This window comes from Crotalus tigris, unplaced genomic scaffold (genome assembly GCF_016545835.1).
Source record: "Crotalus tigris isolate CLP2741 ecotype Arizona unplaced genomic scaffold, ASM1654583v1 scf7180000017774.6281472, whole genome shotgun sequence".
Classification (NCBI taxonomy): domain Eukaryota; kingdom Metazoa; phylum Chordata; class Lepidosauria; order Squamata; family Viperidae; genus Crotalus; species Crotalus tigris.
In genome coordinates, this window is record NW_024096625.1 from 570,965 (window position 1) to 585,854 (window position 14,890).

Genomic DNA, 14,890 nt, shown 5'->3' on the forward strand with positions numbered 1-14,890 from the left:
AAGATTGGGAAGGAAAGCCCCAATCAAACTCCTCACTTCCATTGTTTTTTTCAATCTAAAAGCCCCATCCTAGTTTCCATTGGCTGTAGAATATAAACTTCTGTGTTTACACCATAGATTATCTATGTCTACTGATTTGTTTATAGCATTTTTACGGCCAGGGTGGGTTACAATAAGCTAAAAGAACAAAATAAGACTCTTGTAATCAGGGACTCTCATACCCTCCCCAAGGCAGTGGGGCAGAGTGACAGAGAGAAGGACCATTTAGACTTCTTCAAAAAGAATTAAAATGCGGCCATTTGCTTTTTAAAATTATTTTTTCTAAAAAATATTGCTTTCTTTCCCTTTTTAGGAGCTCTTATTTTGTTTTCATGTTATCTTTTTATTTTCAGCAAGAATAGGGTCCTCAAAGGCTGGACATAACCAGACTCCATGGAATTCTAATGTGAACTCTATTAACAATTACAGTTTGATCAATTAGCTTAATTTCCTGGGTTTTCATGATACAAAGTACCATAATATAATTACATGCTTAATTAAAATGAGTCTGCTTACTCTGCAGTTCAACAGCTTTACTGATTAGCTGACATCACTCAAAAGTAGTCAAGGTCACTAAATCCCCAGCTCGTGTTTTTAGTTTATTTACTTTTTATAACCATCTGCATGAATTTTCCAGTTAGATGCTGATTAATTTAATTACCGAATGAGCCTACAGAATTTTGTGAATAAGGAAGAAATTCCCACTGCACATCACCAAACAACTTACTCTGCAAAAACATCTCTTATTTTACCAATTAAACTCTTCCTTTTAAAAACGTTCCCCATTTTATGTATTGGTTTGGATAAGTGCATTAATACAAATACCTGTGGAATGTTTAAAAAGTTTCCATAAAAACAACGCCCATTTCAAAAGTATTCCAACTCCCAAAGCAACATTCAGTTATTTGATTATGTATATATATTTTTCATCGAACAAGGTATACATAAGGCATTCACCAACACTCTGAGAGTACACATATTTCACATAACTTCATTAGAAGTTTATTTTAACAGTTGGTTAAAGACTTCCTGGAGCTCATTTCAAAAGCCAATGGAAGGAATCTAAAAGTTTGATTTTAGTGTTTCACTTCAACATTCACCAGAATGTACTATTCATCTCAACACAAAGTTGTATGTGGCTGCACATATAATATTTCAGCACAGATGCAAAACCACGCTGCTTAACTCCCCCATCCCCTATACTTCACTGTTGTATTGTTGTGCTAGGTGCTTACTGGTACTTAGATGCCACTCTCATCAGAGTAGGATGCTGAAATGACTTACCCTCCCTTCTTACAATAAAAGTGCTTAAAATACAAAAATGGTACCTGCTTGGTTGATGGATGAGATGTCCTTGCTCTTTGAGGGCAAGAAGAATCTTTTTTACATTTGCAAACCTTCATAAATATTATTCCAAACCAAATGAGGACATTTACTTGTCAAATAGACTAAATTATTGTAACTAAAAATGAATTAAAAATAATTTAAAACTTGATTACAAATGATCAAAATCAACTAGTATTCATCCAAACAAAAAACAACTGGCTTTAGAGGGCTTCTTTCCTAAAAGAAGAAAAGAGGGCACTCAGTGCAATGGCTAAAGGAGGATCTTCAACAGCATCATTATTGATATAAAGATAGCACCTACCTTTTCAGGTAAGTTCCATGAAATTTGAATCTGTAACATTTCATAGATCTGCCATAGTTTGATAATAAATAAAGATCACCCAACTCTAAATCACATCTTGTTACTTTAGGAAGCACTAGAGACGGGTGTCAAACTCGCCATGTCACTTGATGTGTCGCAACATATCGCAACTCTTTTTGCATTGCTGGCAATGGGGTGGGCGCAACTTTGGCATGATGAAACCAGCCCATGGGTCGGCAGTTTGACATCCCTACACTAGAGCTACAGGAAGGAAAAAATTCAGAAAGCTAACTTTTCCCCTATATTACGTCTTCAAGCCAAAGTACTGCCTTTTATTTTTCCTTACTGAAAACTATTTATGCATCAACTTGGAAAAGCTGAAATAAAGAAAGGTCTGCTTGTGGTAAGATTTGAGTATGCACTGGAAACTCATATCACTAAAACTTCAGCTACAGAGGCAATAATGGATACCGTATCTTGCATTATCATATCTTGTTTTACCAGGATTAATTGAATACATTATCATTTCCTGGGCTTACCAACACAAAGTCATAAACCAAGGTTTTACTATACATATTTTATTTATTGGTTTGTTTGATTTCTGTAGCCACCTATCTTAATAAGTAAATCTGGATGGATATATGTACGTATATGTATATATAAATTTTTTAAAAATCCCTTCTCATCCTTTTGGGTGGTTTGTGTCTTCTTCAATCTCAAGCCCTCTACCAGAGGCCTGGGAGTTTCAGAATTTTGCGTAGAATCATAGCTGTTCCTAGCATTACAACCTTTTGGACCAAGAGCTCTGATGTCATTCCAGGGATCTGTTGGAGCCACTCTCCCAGCTTAGGAATCATAGCCCCAAGTACTCCTACCACTACTAAGATCATTTCAACCTTTACTTTTCACATTCTCTCCAGTTCCTCCTTCAGGTTCTAGTATTTCTCCAGTTTCTCATAACTTCTTCCTGATGTTGCTGTCGCTTGGCACAGCTACATTTATCACTACTGCTATCTTCTAGTCTTTGTCTATTACATTATCTGGTTGACTGCCCAGTATCAGTCTGTCCATCCGGATTTGTAAGACCCTCAGGTTCTTAGCCCTCTATATTTCCACAACCTTCTCTGGGACCTCCCATCTAAACTTAGAATGGTCTAGCCCTGTGGTGGCGAATGTTTTAGAGACCGAGTGCCCAAACTGCAACCTAAAACCCACTTATGTATCGCCAGGTGCCGGGTGGGCATGGCCCGCTGGGTGGGCATGGCTACAGTGGTCATGGCAGACTGGGTGGGTATGGCCAAGGTGGGCATGGCCAGCTCGGTGTTGCTCCTGGGGAGGGATGCATGTGGGGGGCGGGCACGGCTGGGGGAGATCCAGGAGGTCTCTGGCAGGTGGGACAGTGGGCAGGGAGTCTTGCTCAGTTGATGACTGGGGAGGAAGGGGGCAGCTACACCCCCTCCCCACCCGTCTCACGAAAGCAGGATGAAAACTCCAAAAAACAACAAGGAAAAAAAGTTAAAACAGAAGAGTTTCTCACGATGGTTTTCTTTCCTGTGGGGGAGGGGGCATGGGGGGAGGCTCCTGAGCCCCGTAGCTCTTCCGAGGGGGGAGGAGAGTGGGGAGGGTCTGTGCTGGGATCGGGGCTCCTCATGCTTTCTGCTGCCTACCTGCGCTCTTCTGCCGTAGATGCTGTGGCTCTGCTTGCCTGGCACGAGCGCGCTCTGCCCTGCCAGGCAAGCGGAGCCACAGCATCTGCAGAAGAGCGCAGGTGGGCAGCTGCCATGGCTCCACTTGCCTGGCAGGGCGGGGGCACACTCGCGCATGGGGATGCACGTGGGGCTGCTGCCTCGCTTTCTGTGCAGTGCTGGGGCTGGGCACGGAGCCTCCATGCGGCTTCTTCCCCTATGGACATCGGGAGCGCCCACCCTGCTTGCCCCTTGTTCCGGGGCAACTGCTGCCGTCCCATGCTCTCCAGCCCATCACTGACCAGCCAAGCGCGCTGAGCAAGGGCCTCGGGCAAATGGAGTCCGGAGGGGAGCAAGCGCCATGGCTGCCTGGCTCCTCCACCTGAGGATGTGTGCGGGGAGAGGCGCTACCCAGCTCGGTAAGCCACGGTCCGCTCACAGAAGGAGGAGGATGGAGGGCTGGCCAGGGATAGGCGCAATGCTGCCATGGGGGGAATCTGACCACCCTCAGCCTGGGGGGGAGAGGCCGAGGGAGCCCGAAGGGAGGCAGGCATGATGCTCAGGGGTAGCTGCTCTCTCCCCTTCCCCCACACTCCCGCAGAAGGGCTGGGTGGCTTCGGCGTCACCTGGGCAGGCCTGGCTGCGCATCTGCCTAGTGGCACTGGCAGGCCTGGCCTTCCTTCCTTCCTTCTCCCTCCCCTCCTTCCTTCCTCTCTCTCTCTCCCCCTTTCTCCAAAGTCCAAATTTATGTATCTTCCTTCCTCCGCTAGCCTTCTGCAAAGTGCAACGGACACCACGTCCTATTTGTCTTCTCCAAACTCATGCCCACTATCGCTTCCAAAGGCCATCTGCTTGCTCACTCGCTCTCTCACTGCCAAAACCTGCTTTTATAGTTCCCCTCTCCCCACCCAGCTCTCGCAGCTGTTCTCGCGAGAGCACTGTTGGATTCGGTTTCCCTGCCCTCTCCAGTTCCCACTATTCATGCGCATAGGTTCACCACCACGGGTCTAGCCTATACTCTGTGCAGATGTTCCTATACACAATGCAACTACTTAGTTGTGCCACTCAGTGTATGTTTTTCCTGCCAGTATCCTACACCCTGCCACTATGTGTTGGACTGTGTCCGAGCCTCTGTATCTTGGATCCTACCTACTGTGGTAGATCCCTGCTTCTATGGATCTGGTGCTTAGTGTCTGTTCTTGGGCTGCTATGATTGGTGCCTTAGTGCTGTCTTTTAGTCCAGCCCTTTCCAGTCACTGATAGGATTTCCCAATGTTTGCCACCTCAGCTATCAATGATATATTCCATGCAGAGTCTTGTCTTACTATAGCACTTCTTCTGCTTGATCTTTCTATATTTCTCAACAGCCTTGTATGAACTAAATATATGAGAGCAAAAACAGCATGCATACTGGAATATATCGCTGGCACATATTCACTTTGTAATAGGTGCAATACAGACAGAAATATGCTGGTAAATTGTGTCTCTATATAACTAAGAGAAATGGAAGGATGTAATAAAACAGAATGAAGATAGCCTGACTTTGCGGAATGGAATTAATTAATATTTGCAGGGAAATAAATGAAAAGTATAAAATCTCTCAAAATGTATGAATTAGTACCAACTAGATTGTTCTGGATGCTCATGAAAATATCTATAGACCATGCCCTTAGCTTTATTTGAAAGGAGATTCTGTAAGGTCCCCGTTGAACAATGCCTATGTCCTTGTGATGTTGGTCAAGCAGAGGACATTATCCATTATGTCCTCCTCTGCCCCATTTATAATGAGATCATGGCCAAATTACTAATTGCAGATGAACTCAAAGGCTCTTGCCTTGAAAAATTGAATTATGTCCTTTAGATTAGTTGCATATTAAGTTCCAGTCAGTGGTAATATTGGAAGATCAACTACAGAGATCTGGGAAAAATTCAGTATTCTGAATGAATGTATTGAAGATCAAAAAAAAAACCTGTTGTTAGGTGACAAAAATGGATGGGTGGGAATGAGATGAGAGAGTACAGAAAAACTGATTGGGCTGTTTGGCAATCCAAGAATGAATTAGAGTGGTGACTGTTGAGCAACTGTTTCAAAAACAGTCTGCTTTTTTTCAGATGCTTAAGTATATGTATTACTATAAACATACCAAAAAAAGGATGATTGATTATTTATGATGAAAGACTGACAGAATAAAAGGTCAGGAGAAATTCTGAATGCAGGATAGGCCAGTATTTTAGAAATGAGTGAAAAGGCTTCAAAACAAGGTACCTCCAACAGAGACAACTGAATAAATGTGGTAAGATTTGGAATGAGACTAAGTGAGGGAATGCTTAGAAAAAATATTTTAAATATTTGTATGGGAAATATAAAAATATGTCAAGAAGCAAAACTTAAGTGAATTCTTTGTTAATCTCCAAGATAAATCTGATGAAAAGAGTCATAAATGATGAGGAAATCTTTGAAAATGATGAGGCTGCAGGCACGAAACTGGAGGTCATGTTAATTATGAGTGAAGTTTATTCAATGACTGGTTGTGCGACTTATGTGTACTAAGACTGCATCTATAGCCGAGGATTAGAATGGCATTACTGTTCCTCTTTCTGCAAACAGAAAGGTAGCAAAATTGAAAGTAAAAATACAGGGGATTGACTTGTTAAATGTGCCTGGCAAGATGTCTGGCAGATTTCTGACTGAAAGGATATGAGATGTGATAACAAGCAAAAATAGGAAAGTGCAACACAGATTTGAGTTTACTTTTCAGATCACTGAGAAACGTATTAAATATGCAAAACAGAATGTATTTTACATTTGTTAATTCAGAGAAAGCACATGATAGGTTTGAATTACAGAACATTCTGGGTGAATATGAAGTCAACGGTTGATTGCTATAGGAGGGAAGTAAAGCAAGTATGAACAGTTCAACAATAATTCAAAATTGATCAGGAGGTGAGACAAGAAGGTGTGATGTCCTCTTGTTTTTTTAATATATTTATGGATAAACATATAAGTAATGCTGTTGCTGCTATGCTATTGTTGGCTGAGAACCTAAAGGATTTGCAGCAAATGTTAGATGCAATAAGGAGAATGGTCTGAAAATTAATGTTTCAAAGGTCAAAGCAGTTGTCTGATAAGAAACCGCAAGTTACTAAAAATTGGGAAATGGATAGAGAAATTTGCAAATGATGCCAAAAATTATCAGTAGTATGTGGTGTTATGTTTGTAGAAAGAAGTGGAAATGATTGCATATGAGTTTATTTCTGCCCACTTTGTTAAATAGAAATGAGAGTTGTATGTGCCAGAAGAGAAATAATAGTTCAGTGTAATAGGCATCAGTGTGTAAAAATACATGCAAAAATGATCAAGAAAGATTAATTAAATTAAGCTGAATTAATTCAAGAATGCTGACTGAATGTGGACTAAGTACAAAAGTGAGTGACCAGTACAAATAAGTTACATTGAGCTGGTTGGGCCACATAAGGAGAATGAAAGAGGCTCAAACTGCAAAACTAATATTTGAAGTAAAGTATGTCAAAAGAAAAGGGAAGAGAGGAAAATATGTAGAGTTCATCACAAACAAAAGCATGAGAATTTTAAAGAGCACAGGGCAATGGATAGATTGTTATATGGACACAGTGGAAACATCAAGTTCTTTGACTATTTCTTATTTCTTTTCTATACTTTGTGTAATATTACATTTTTAAAGGAATGGTCATACATCTGATTAGCACAGCCAATGATGTAATTATGGGATCTTTATGTTTGACTCAATGACTTCTGAATTTTTTTCTCTCTCTCTACTTAAAATGGTGATTTAAAAGTCATATTATAAGGTACTCAGAAAGCATACCATAAGTCATGTGAAAATAAGTCATGTGGTCTCTCTCATTCATAGATTTGGATTCTTACCTGTATTCAAAGGCTGGCAGTGCCATTCTCCAATACCCCGGCCATAACAGTAGCACTGATATCTCACTCCATGGGCATGCTTCTCCCATGAATCCCCAATCTGGTAAAAGGTCTGGCTTTCTGAATCTTGACACTGGTCTAAAAACGGAACACCAAACAGTTATTTCAGGCCTATTACAAGGGTTGAGTTCTGCTGGCTTAGAGAATAAGCAGGTCTTTGAATGGCTGCTGAAATTTCCATACAAATTTGATCCCAATCAGTTACTTTTGAACTTATTGAAAAAAATATTGTGTAAGTTACTCTATTTTCTGACTTGAACAGAACAGACTCAGCAAGAATCTTTCCTCATAAAAAAACCCCTTCAAGTTAATATAACAGACTTAAGTTTCAATGTGATTGTTTGCTCCAGGTTTAATATGTAGAAGGATAATAGAGAGAAAAAAAAGAATATATCCCAATGCCCAAGGAAATATTGTATTAAAGGATATTGCCTAATGTACAACCCCCATATGTAGCCTGATGTACTTTGGATATAATTCTCAACCAAAGGCACTGCAGAAGATATTTGTGTGAAACAAACAGCTCATAAAATCTTATCATACAAAATATTCTAATTTAGACAAAATACCACACCAGAACAAAAAATACAATTTAAGAATGTAGTGACTTATAATGCAATGTAGTGACTTATAGTGCATTATTTGCAATGCACCTGGATGTGGTGCATCAATCTTATGCACTAAACAAAGAAATGCACTAAACAAAGAAATCCTCTTTGGAAAAGAAGAAAACTTATAAATTCATAAAAAAAATATAAACTCATCTTCCTGCTCTGTATACTTTTGTATATACAAACTTCCTCATAATTTTACTGATTCCTCAATATCTCAGAAGATTAAAAGCTGAAAAGCGAAATAGGTTGAAAAATATCTACCTACCATTATATTAAGATGTTATAGAAGCACAATGGTTGGGCTTACAGATCCATGCTGCAAAACTGCAGAAAACAGTCAGAATTTGCGTCATTAGGCCATCCTGGTTTTTGCAACCCAGATCTGTTTTCCATAGAAACTATTGCTATGATACATCATAGTTTCCATTTTAGTGCAATGGGTGAAATAAACTATTATGGCTCACTCAATGAACCACTAATGAGTAGGTAAACCACATAATCTAATCAACAGCAGATGGAAGGACTCTCAGAAAGTAACTCTATAATTTTAAAAATGCCTTGATTTGGAAAGTCAGTATGCTAGAGCAAAGGCAACAGTGCTTAGCGGCGCTTATTTTCAACAGTAGAGCCATTGGCAAAGCAAAAGTTGCTTCCAATCCCCCACCCCAGGTCTGGTCTTGACAGCGGCTGGGAGTGAAGGAAGGCACTGCATTCCAGAGACTTCTATCAGTTCAACAGGCAGCTGAACAGCTTTGAGGTGCTGGGAAAGGAGGACAGGCTGTAAAAAGCCTGGATTTATGGACCTTCTCAACATTCCTTCCTGTAATTAAGAGAAAAGCTTTGCCAAGGAATTGATTCAAATGCTGCAGAAGCAATAGCTAAAATAACACTTCCCAGGAACAGACACATCATTCTCATTCCCCGTGTAGCACTGTCTATTTCTCTCTGCTGCCTTTACACTATTACAGCCTTTGATAAGAAAAAAAGTTTTTGTCCTAATTTGTGTCAGTACTTCCTGCACAAGATGGAAAAATGGTTATTTACGTATGTTTTAAATCCTAAACAATGCCTTATGCAGACTCACTTGATATGGTTCTAACTGGAGTTGTGTCCATTCAGTATGAAGCGAATTGATTGTGTAGTTAAACCCATTTAAAGTTTCGGGCATCTAAGAAGCTAACCTAGTAAAAAAAATCTGGATCTTTTTAAATCCCAGAAAACCGCCCCCCCCCAAAGATAAACAGCTTCAAGAAGAACATTCAGACATGTTTAATCCTAATCTGCAACCCAAAATGATATAGTCGATATTCATAGAAATTTGATATTTCACTCTGTTATAAAGAAGGATTAAGGGTGACATGATAGCAGTATTCCAATATTTGAGGGGCTGCCACAAAGAAGGGGGGGTCAACCTTTTCTCCAAAGCACCTGAGAAGCATTGAATGAAAACTTATCAAGCAGAGACCCAATCTAGAACTAAGGAGAAATTTCCTTACAATGAGAACAATTAACCAGTGGAACAGCTTGCCTCCAGAAATTATGGGTGCTCCATCACTGGAGGTTTTTAAGAAGAGATTGGACAGCCATTTGTCTGAAATGATATAGGGTCTCCTGCTTGGATAGGGGGTTGGACTAGTATTCAACTGGTATTCTGTTAGTCCCAGAAAAGTGTGGGAATTCACAGCAAATTCCCAAATGAACTGGTACTCAAAGCTCCACCTCACTTATCCTTGTTCTTAACATGTCTTTTCATCCTATCCTAAGGCAAATAGAATAGAATAGAATAGAATAGAATAGAATAGAATAGAATAGAATAGAATAGAATAGAATAGAATAGAATAGAATAGAATAGAATCTGGAAGGGACCTTGGAGGTCTTCAAGTCTAGCCCACCACTCAAGCAGGAGAACCTATACCATCTCAGACAAGTGACTGTCCAGTCTCTTCTTAAAAACTTCCAGTGATGGAGCATCCACGATTTCTGAAGGCAAGCTGTTCCACTGGTTAATTGTCCTCACTGTTAGGAAGTTTCTCCTTAATTCCAGGTTGCTTCTCTCTTTGATCAGTTTCCAACCATTGTTTCTTGTCTTTCCCTCTGGTGCTTTGGAGAATAATTTGACTTCTCTTCTTTGTGGCAGTCTCTCAAATACTGGAATACTGCTATCATGTCACCTTTATTTCTTCTTTTCTTTAGACTAGCCAAACCCAAGTCCTGCGGCTGTTCTTCATGTTTTAGTCTCTAGGCCTTAGATCATCTTAGTTGTTCTACTCCAATTTATACTCTTATCTTACCAGGCATGAAAGGGAAATGATAAAAATTAGTGTGACAAATGCAGCAAACAGCTAAGGAAAAAAACATTTTGTTGAGATCAGGCAAGGAACATAAATGGGTAAGCTTTTTAGAAGCAGCGTTTTCCTGAAATCAGAGGTATTTAGTTAAATGAACATGCCTTTATTTTGGAAATGCCAAAGAATGTCACTGAAAAGATACAGTCTACATTTGCCAGAATACATTTGAAAGAAGAAGGATATTCAATTTAATAATATGATTTTCAGCCCAAGTAATGATCATGCTTTAAAAACTGAGAACTGCAGGATAAATTAATCATGGAATATAGATGAAGGGGATGGAAATGAGATCTAATCTTGAGAAAGAAGGCAGTAAAAGGAAAGTACACAACTATTTAAGAGTTTTGACTGTCTTTATCACTAAAGGTAAAATAACTCTTAGTTTACACAATGCACTGAATCAGAAATTAGTTAACCATGTAAGCCTAATGTGTTTTACAAATATAGCTTGTGTGTTTGATTTATGCTCCTGCAAACTTAGAAAACTAGATTTGAGAAAACATGATTAAACATGATCTGCAAACCATAAACATTGTCTGTATTCCATGCTGAGTGGATTCATACAAGCTAAATTAATACAGTATTAGATATTCCTTCAAAGGATACAGTGTGTGAACCTACATCCTGTAAGGTTTTATTCAACCAACCATGGCTACAATAATGGCTTAATGTAATGGTTAGACCTGCCAATATTTTAAATAAGAAAAAAACTTAGTATCTATGATAATATATTATCTGACCATAGTTTCCTCAATTCAGTTTTCTGATTGACACAGACTAAGAACACAGACCAGGTTCAAACAACATACTAGTCTAAATCTGGGCTGACCAATTTGTAGTTGAAATCATACAGTCACAAAACATTAGTGGTGGTCTGAGAGCTTGTTGTGAATATAGCTCAGAAATCAAATATATCATTTTATTGTTGAACCAAAGTTTATGGATATTTTTAAAACAACTTTATTAAATTTAAAAAAAAAGACAAAATACAAAATAACAAAAAAGGGGAAAGGGGCTCAAAAGAGGAAAGTTTATGGGCATTTTTTACTAAAAAAGTAGCAATTTTATTCTTAGGAAATTAGATTAGATCTGATTCTAGACCACTGAAGGATGATCTTCCAACACTTGCTTTATACTCCCGCCCATTCGGACCAGAAAAAAGTGCAGAGGGGGCTGGATTTTTTACAAAACTCTAAAGCTGCCATATTTGATGGCATGTACCCGAACTGCTGAAGAACTGTGGGCCAACAACTAAATGTTGGCTTGCTTCTTTTTTAGTTCTTTATTATACTGCCTCCTATATTCAGGAAGACCAGAATTACTGCAATTTTGAAACCAGGGAAGGATCCAAACCTTCCCCAAAGTTACAAGCCAATTGCTCTTCTCTGTGTCAGCTACAAATGTTTAGAAAAACTTGTGTCAAACAGAATAGTCCTAGCAATAGAAACTGTAATCCAAGTAGAACAAGCTGGATTTTGCCCAAAATGTGATTGTAGCGATCAACTAATTTCCTATCTGGAGAATGGATTCCAAAGGAAAATGAAAAATACCTCCGTTTTTCTTGACCTCTGTCTGGAGAGAAGGACTTCTCAAACTAATCAAGGTTATAACTTGTCATAACACCATTGCCTGGACTGACAACATGTTGACTAACAGGTTATTTCAGTTTTTACAGAATTCAATAGAAGCATGTATTGTAAGTTGAATAATGGACTACCACAAGGATCAGTGCTATTCCCTGCTCTTTTAAATTTGTATATCCATGACCTGCCTGAAGCTGTTTTCAAGGTTTTTAAGAACAGACTGGACAACATTTGTCTGAAATGGTATAGGGTCTCTTGCTTGGATAGAGGGTTGGACTGGAGGACTTCCGGCATCCCTTCCAGCTCTATTCTGTTCTTTTATTCTTTCTGTGATCATATGTATTCATCCCATCAAGCTCAAAGAAAATCTGGAATGGTATAGGATCTCCTGCCATGGATAGGGGCTTGGAATAGAAGACCTCCAAGGTCCCTCCCAACCCTATTATTCTACACTGTATGTTTCTCAGAAATTTATCTTTGCTGATGTTATCAATCTCACAAGGAACCAACTTCAGTGATGCAGAGGATATCCTTTCTCAAGATCTCCAGAAGTTCAATGACTTCAAAAATGGCACCTCCTGCAAGCCTAACAAAAACAGAAATAGCTACATTCCACCTCAGCAATAGGTACACAAATTACCAGCCTTCAGAGAAGTTCCAGAATCATATTTTATAATGTAATAACTCTAACGAAGTACACTGGATAGATCACTAACTTTCTGAAAACACCTGGGAAAAGCAGGTGCAAAACTGAAAAGCTACAACTATTTACTGAACAGACTGGCTGGAACATCTTGGAGTGCTGATATTAACATCCCTTGGCTTTGGTTTATTCCACAGCGGAATATTGTATCCACACCCAAATGGTTAATGTCCAATTCCACCAGACAATACATATCATGGTCTGTCACACTGCATCGCACTCCTGTGCACTGGCTATCAGTACTTAGCAATATCACACTGCTGCATATTAGAAGACAACAAGCTCATTTGGCTATGGTCAAGAATGCTGAACAACAAGCCCCCCCCCCCCATTTACCAGGACAATGTGCAGCCCATCACAAGATTGAAATCCTGTAAGCCAGCTTGGAAAACTGCTATTCACTTAACATCTACCACCCAGTTTAACCCTGAGAATGCCTGTGTCAGGTCCCTTCAGAACGCTGCCATCAGGAAGGAGAGGGGGAGTACACACTGTTGTGGATTGAGGCTATTTCTGCATTTCCTGCATTGTTTCTATTTTCGCTTTGATGTATCTACATGGAATTAGGGAGGGGGAATACCCGTGGGGTCATCTGTTTAGATTCCTGCCACCAATAAGGCACCTTTTCAGCTCAAAGTTCTCACAAAACTTCAAGCCAGAAGATTGGCTCCTGATGGACTTTGGGCATTGGGGTGGGGCTGAAGAAATGGGACTTTTAGCTTAATGCATTTGAGTGGACATTTTTTCTCTACAATCACTTTCTTTCAGTAAAAGAGCCTCTTTGAAACAATGCCTGTTTCCTGATCTGTGCTGTCCTGAGGGGACGGCTGGGGTTGAGCCAGTGCTAAAACATCTAGACCCAGGAAAACCTTTTGTCATTCAGGCCACCAGCCATATCGAAGTGGGGGCTGTGCTGTTGCAAGAAAATGAGGAGGGGAAATTGCAACCATATGGAATTCCACATCATGGAAACTGATCCAAGCAGAGCAACGATCAGCAGTGGGGGAGAAAGAGGCTTATGCGGTTAGATGGGTCCTCCATGTGTGGAGGCACTTCTTAGGAGGGAGCAAAATCCCATTCCAGGTCTGGACTGATCACAAAAACCTGGAAGCTTAAAAAAAAACAAAAAACTGGAAACTATCTCCAAAATATTGGGCTCAATACTTCCAGCATTTCAACTCCACCTTGCACTACTTACAAGGAGAGAAAAATTTCCTTTAAAAGAGTGGATCAGACTTCCAGTTAGGTGTCGCGGTGTGACAGATGCAGGAAGATGAGGATCCATCTTCTATCTTCAATTTTGCCCTGCTGGGGACCCTAAAAAGGGTCAAAGTTGCCCTGGAGAGGCGAAGGAGGGGACACTCGTTGATCACGGAGGGGCTGCAGCCCTTCCGCTGGATCCGAGGAAGCCCTCCAAACCAGCGGGGGAAAAACTGGCTACATTCGTGTGGCCAGTCAGAACCTGCTGGCAACCAAAGATAAGCACTAACTAGCAATTTTTGAGCAACATGGATAGAACTGGGTGAGACTTTATCCTCTTTTTAATGACCTTAATACTACTTTCCTGAAAAAAAGAATGCCCAAAGCAAAGAATCCTCCCTGATGAGAGGGGAAGGGAAATTTTTGCCCGCTCCCTCAGGAAAAGAAAAGTGGTGAATTAATTGCTTTGGGGGGAAATAGAGAAAACTACAAGATTAACTTGAAATTAATACAGATATGTAGATTTGAAATTTGGGGACTAAAAGTACCTTTAAGACTTTTTTTTTTTTAGAAAAGATATTTGCAAGTCTGTAAAATAGGCTTGGATTTGGAAAGCTGGAAGATGATGTCAATGACATCTAGTGGCGAATCATGGCACTACAATTTATTATGCTTAAAGGAAACTTAACTTGAAGCTCGGACTTAGATAAGACTCTTCGTTATTCCTGGAAACTTTCATTTTTGCAGACTGCAGATGGGAAAAGGGAAAAAAAACTCTTGGGCTGCTTATCTCTGTTGGGGACCCTATTGGACCATAAAGACTACATACAAAAACAAAATGACTTAGAAAGTTATTCGGCAAAGGAAAAAAGCTAGAGTAAGATTGAAGAAAATAGAAGTTTTGATCTATTAGATGGGATATTATACTATTAAACAGAAGTTTGAATATGGTTAAGATAATAGATTACTATTAGAAATAAAAGTATTATTATAATTAGAAGGATAGGATTTGTAACTAGAATATTATACTTTGTTATGAGATGGGAAGTATGAAAACTCTAAAGGGTTTGAATAAGAGAAGCATTTGGATACCCTAATATAATTTA

General features: G+C 39.7%; 1 protein-coding gene across 9 annotated transcripts in view; it reads right to left on the minus strand.

Annotated features, from left to right (window-relative positions):
* FN1 (fibronectin 1) overlaps nt 1-14,890 on the minus strand; it is a 130,479-nt gene that overhangs the window by 80,790 nt on the left and 34,799 nt on the right. For all 9 annotated transcript variants that reach the window (XM_039341917.1, XM_039341914.1, XM_039341915.1 and 6 more), the window contains exon 13: nt 7,277-7,414. In XM_039341917.1, coding sequence (XP_039197851.1) covers nt 7,277-7,414 — 138 coding nt within the window. The remainder of the gene's footprint in view (nt 1-7,276; nt 7,415-14,890) is intronic.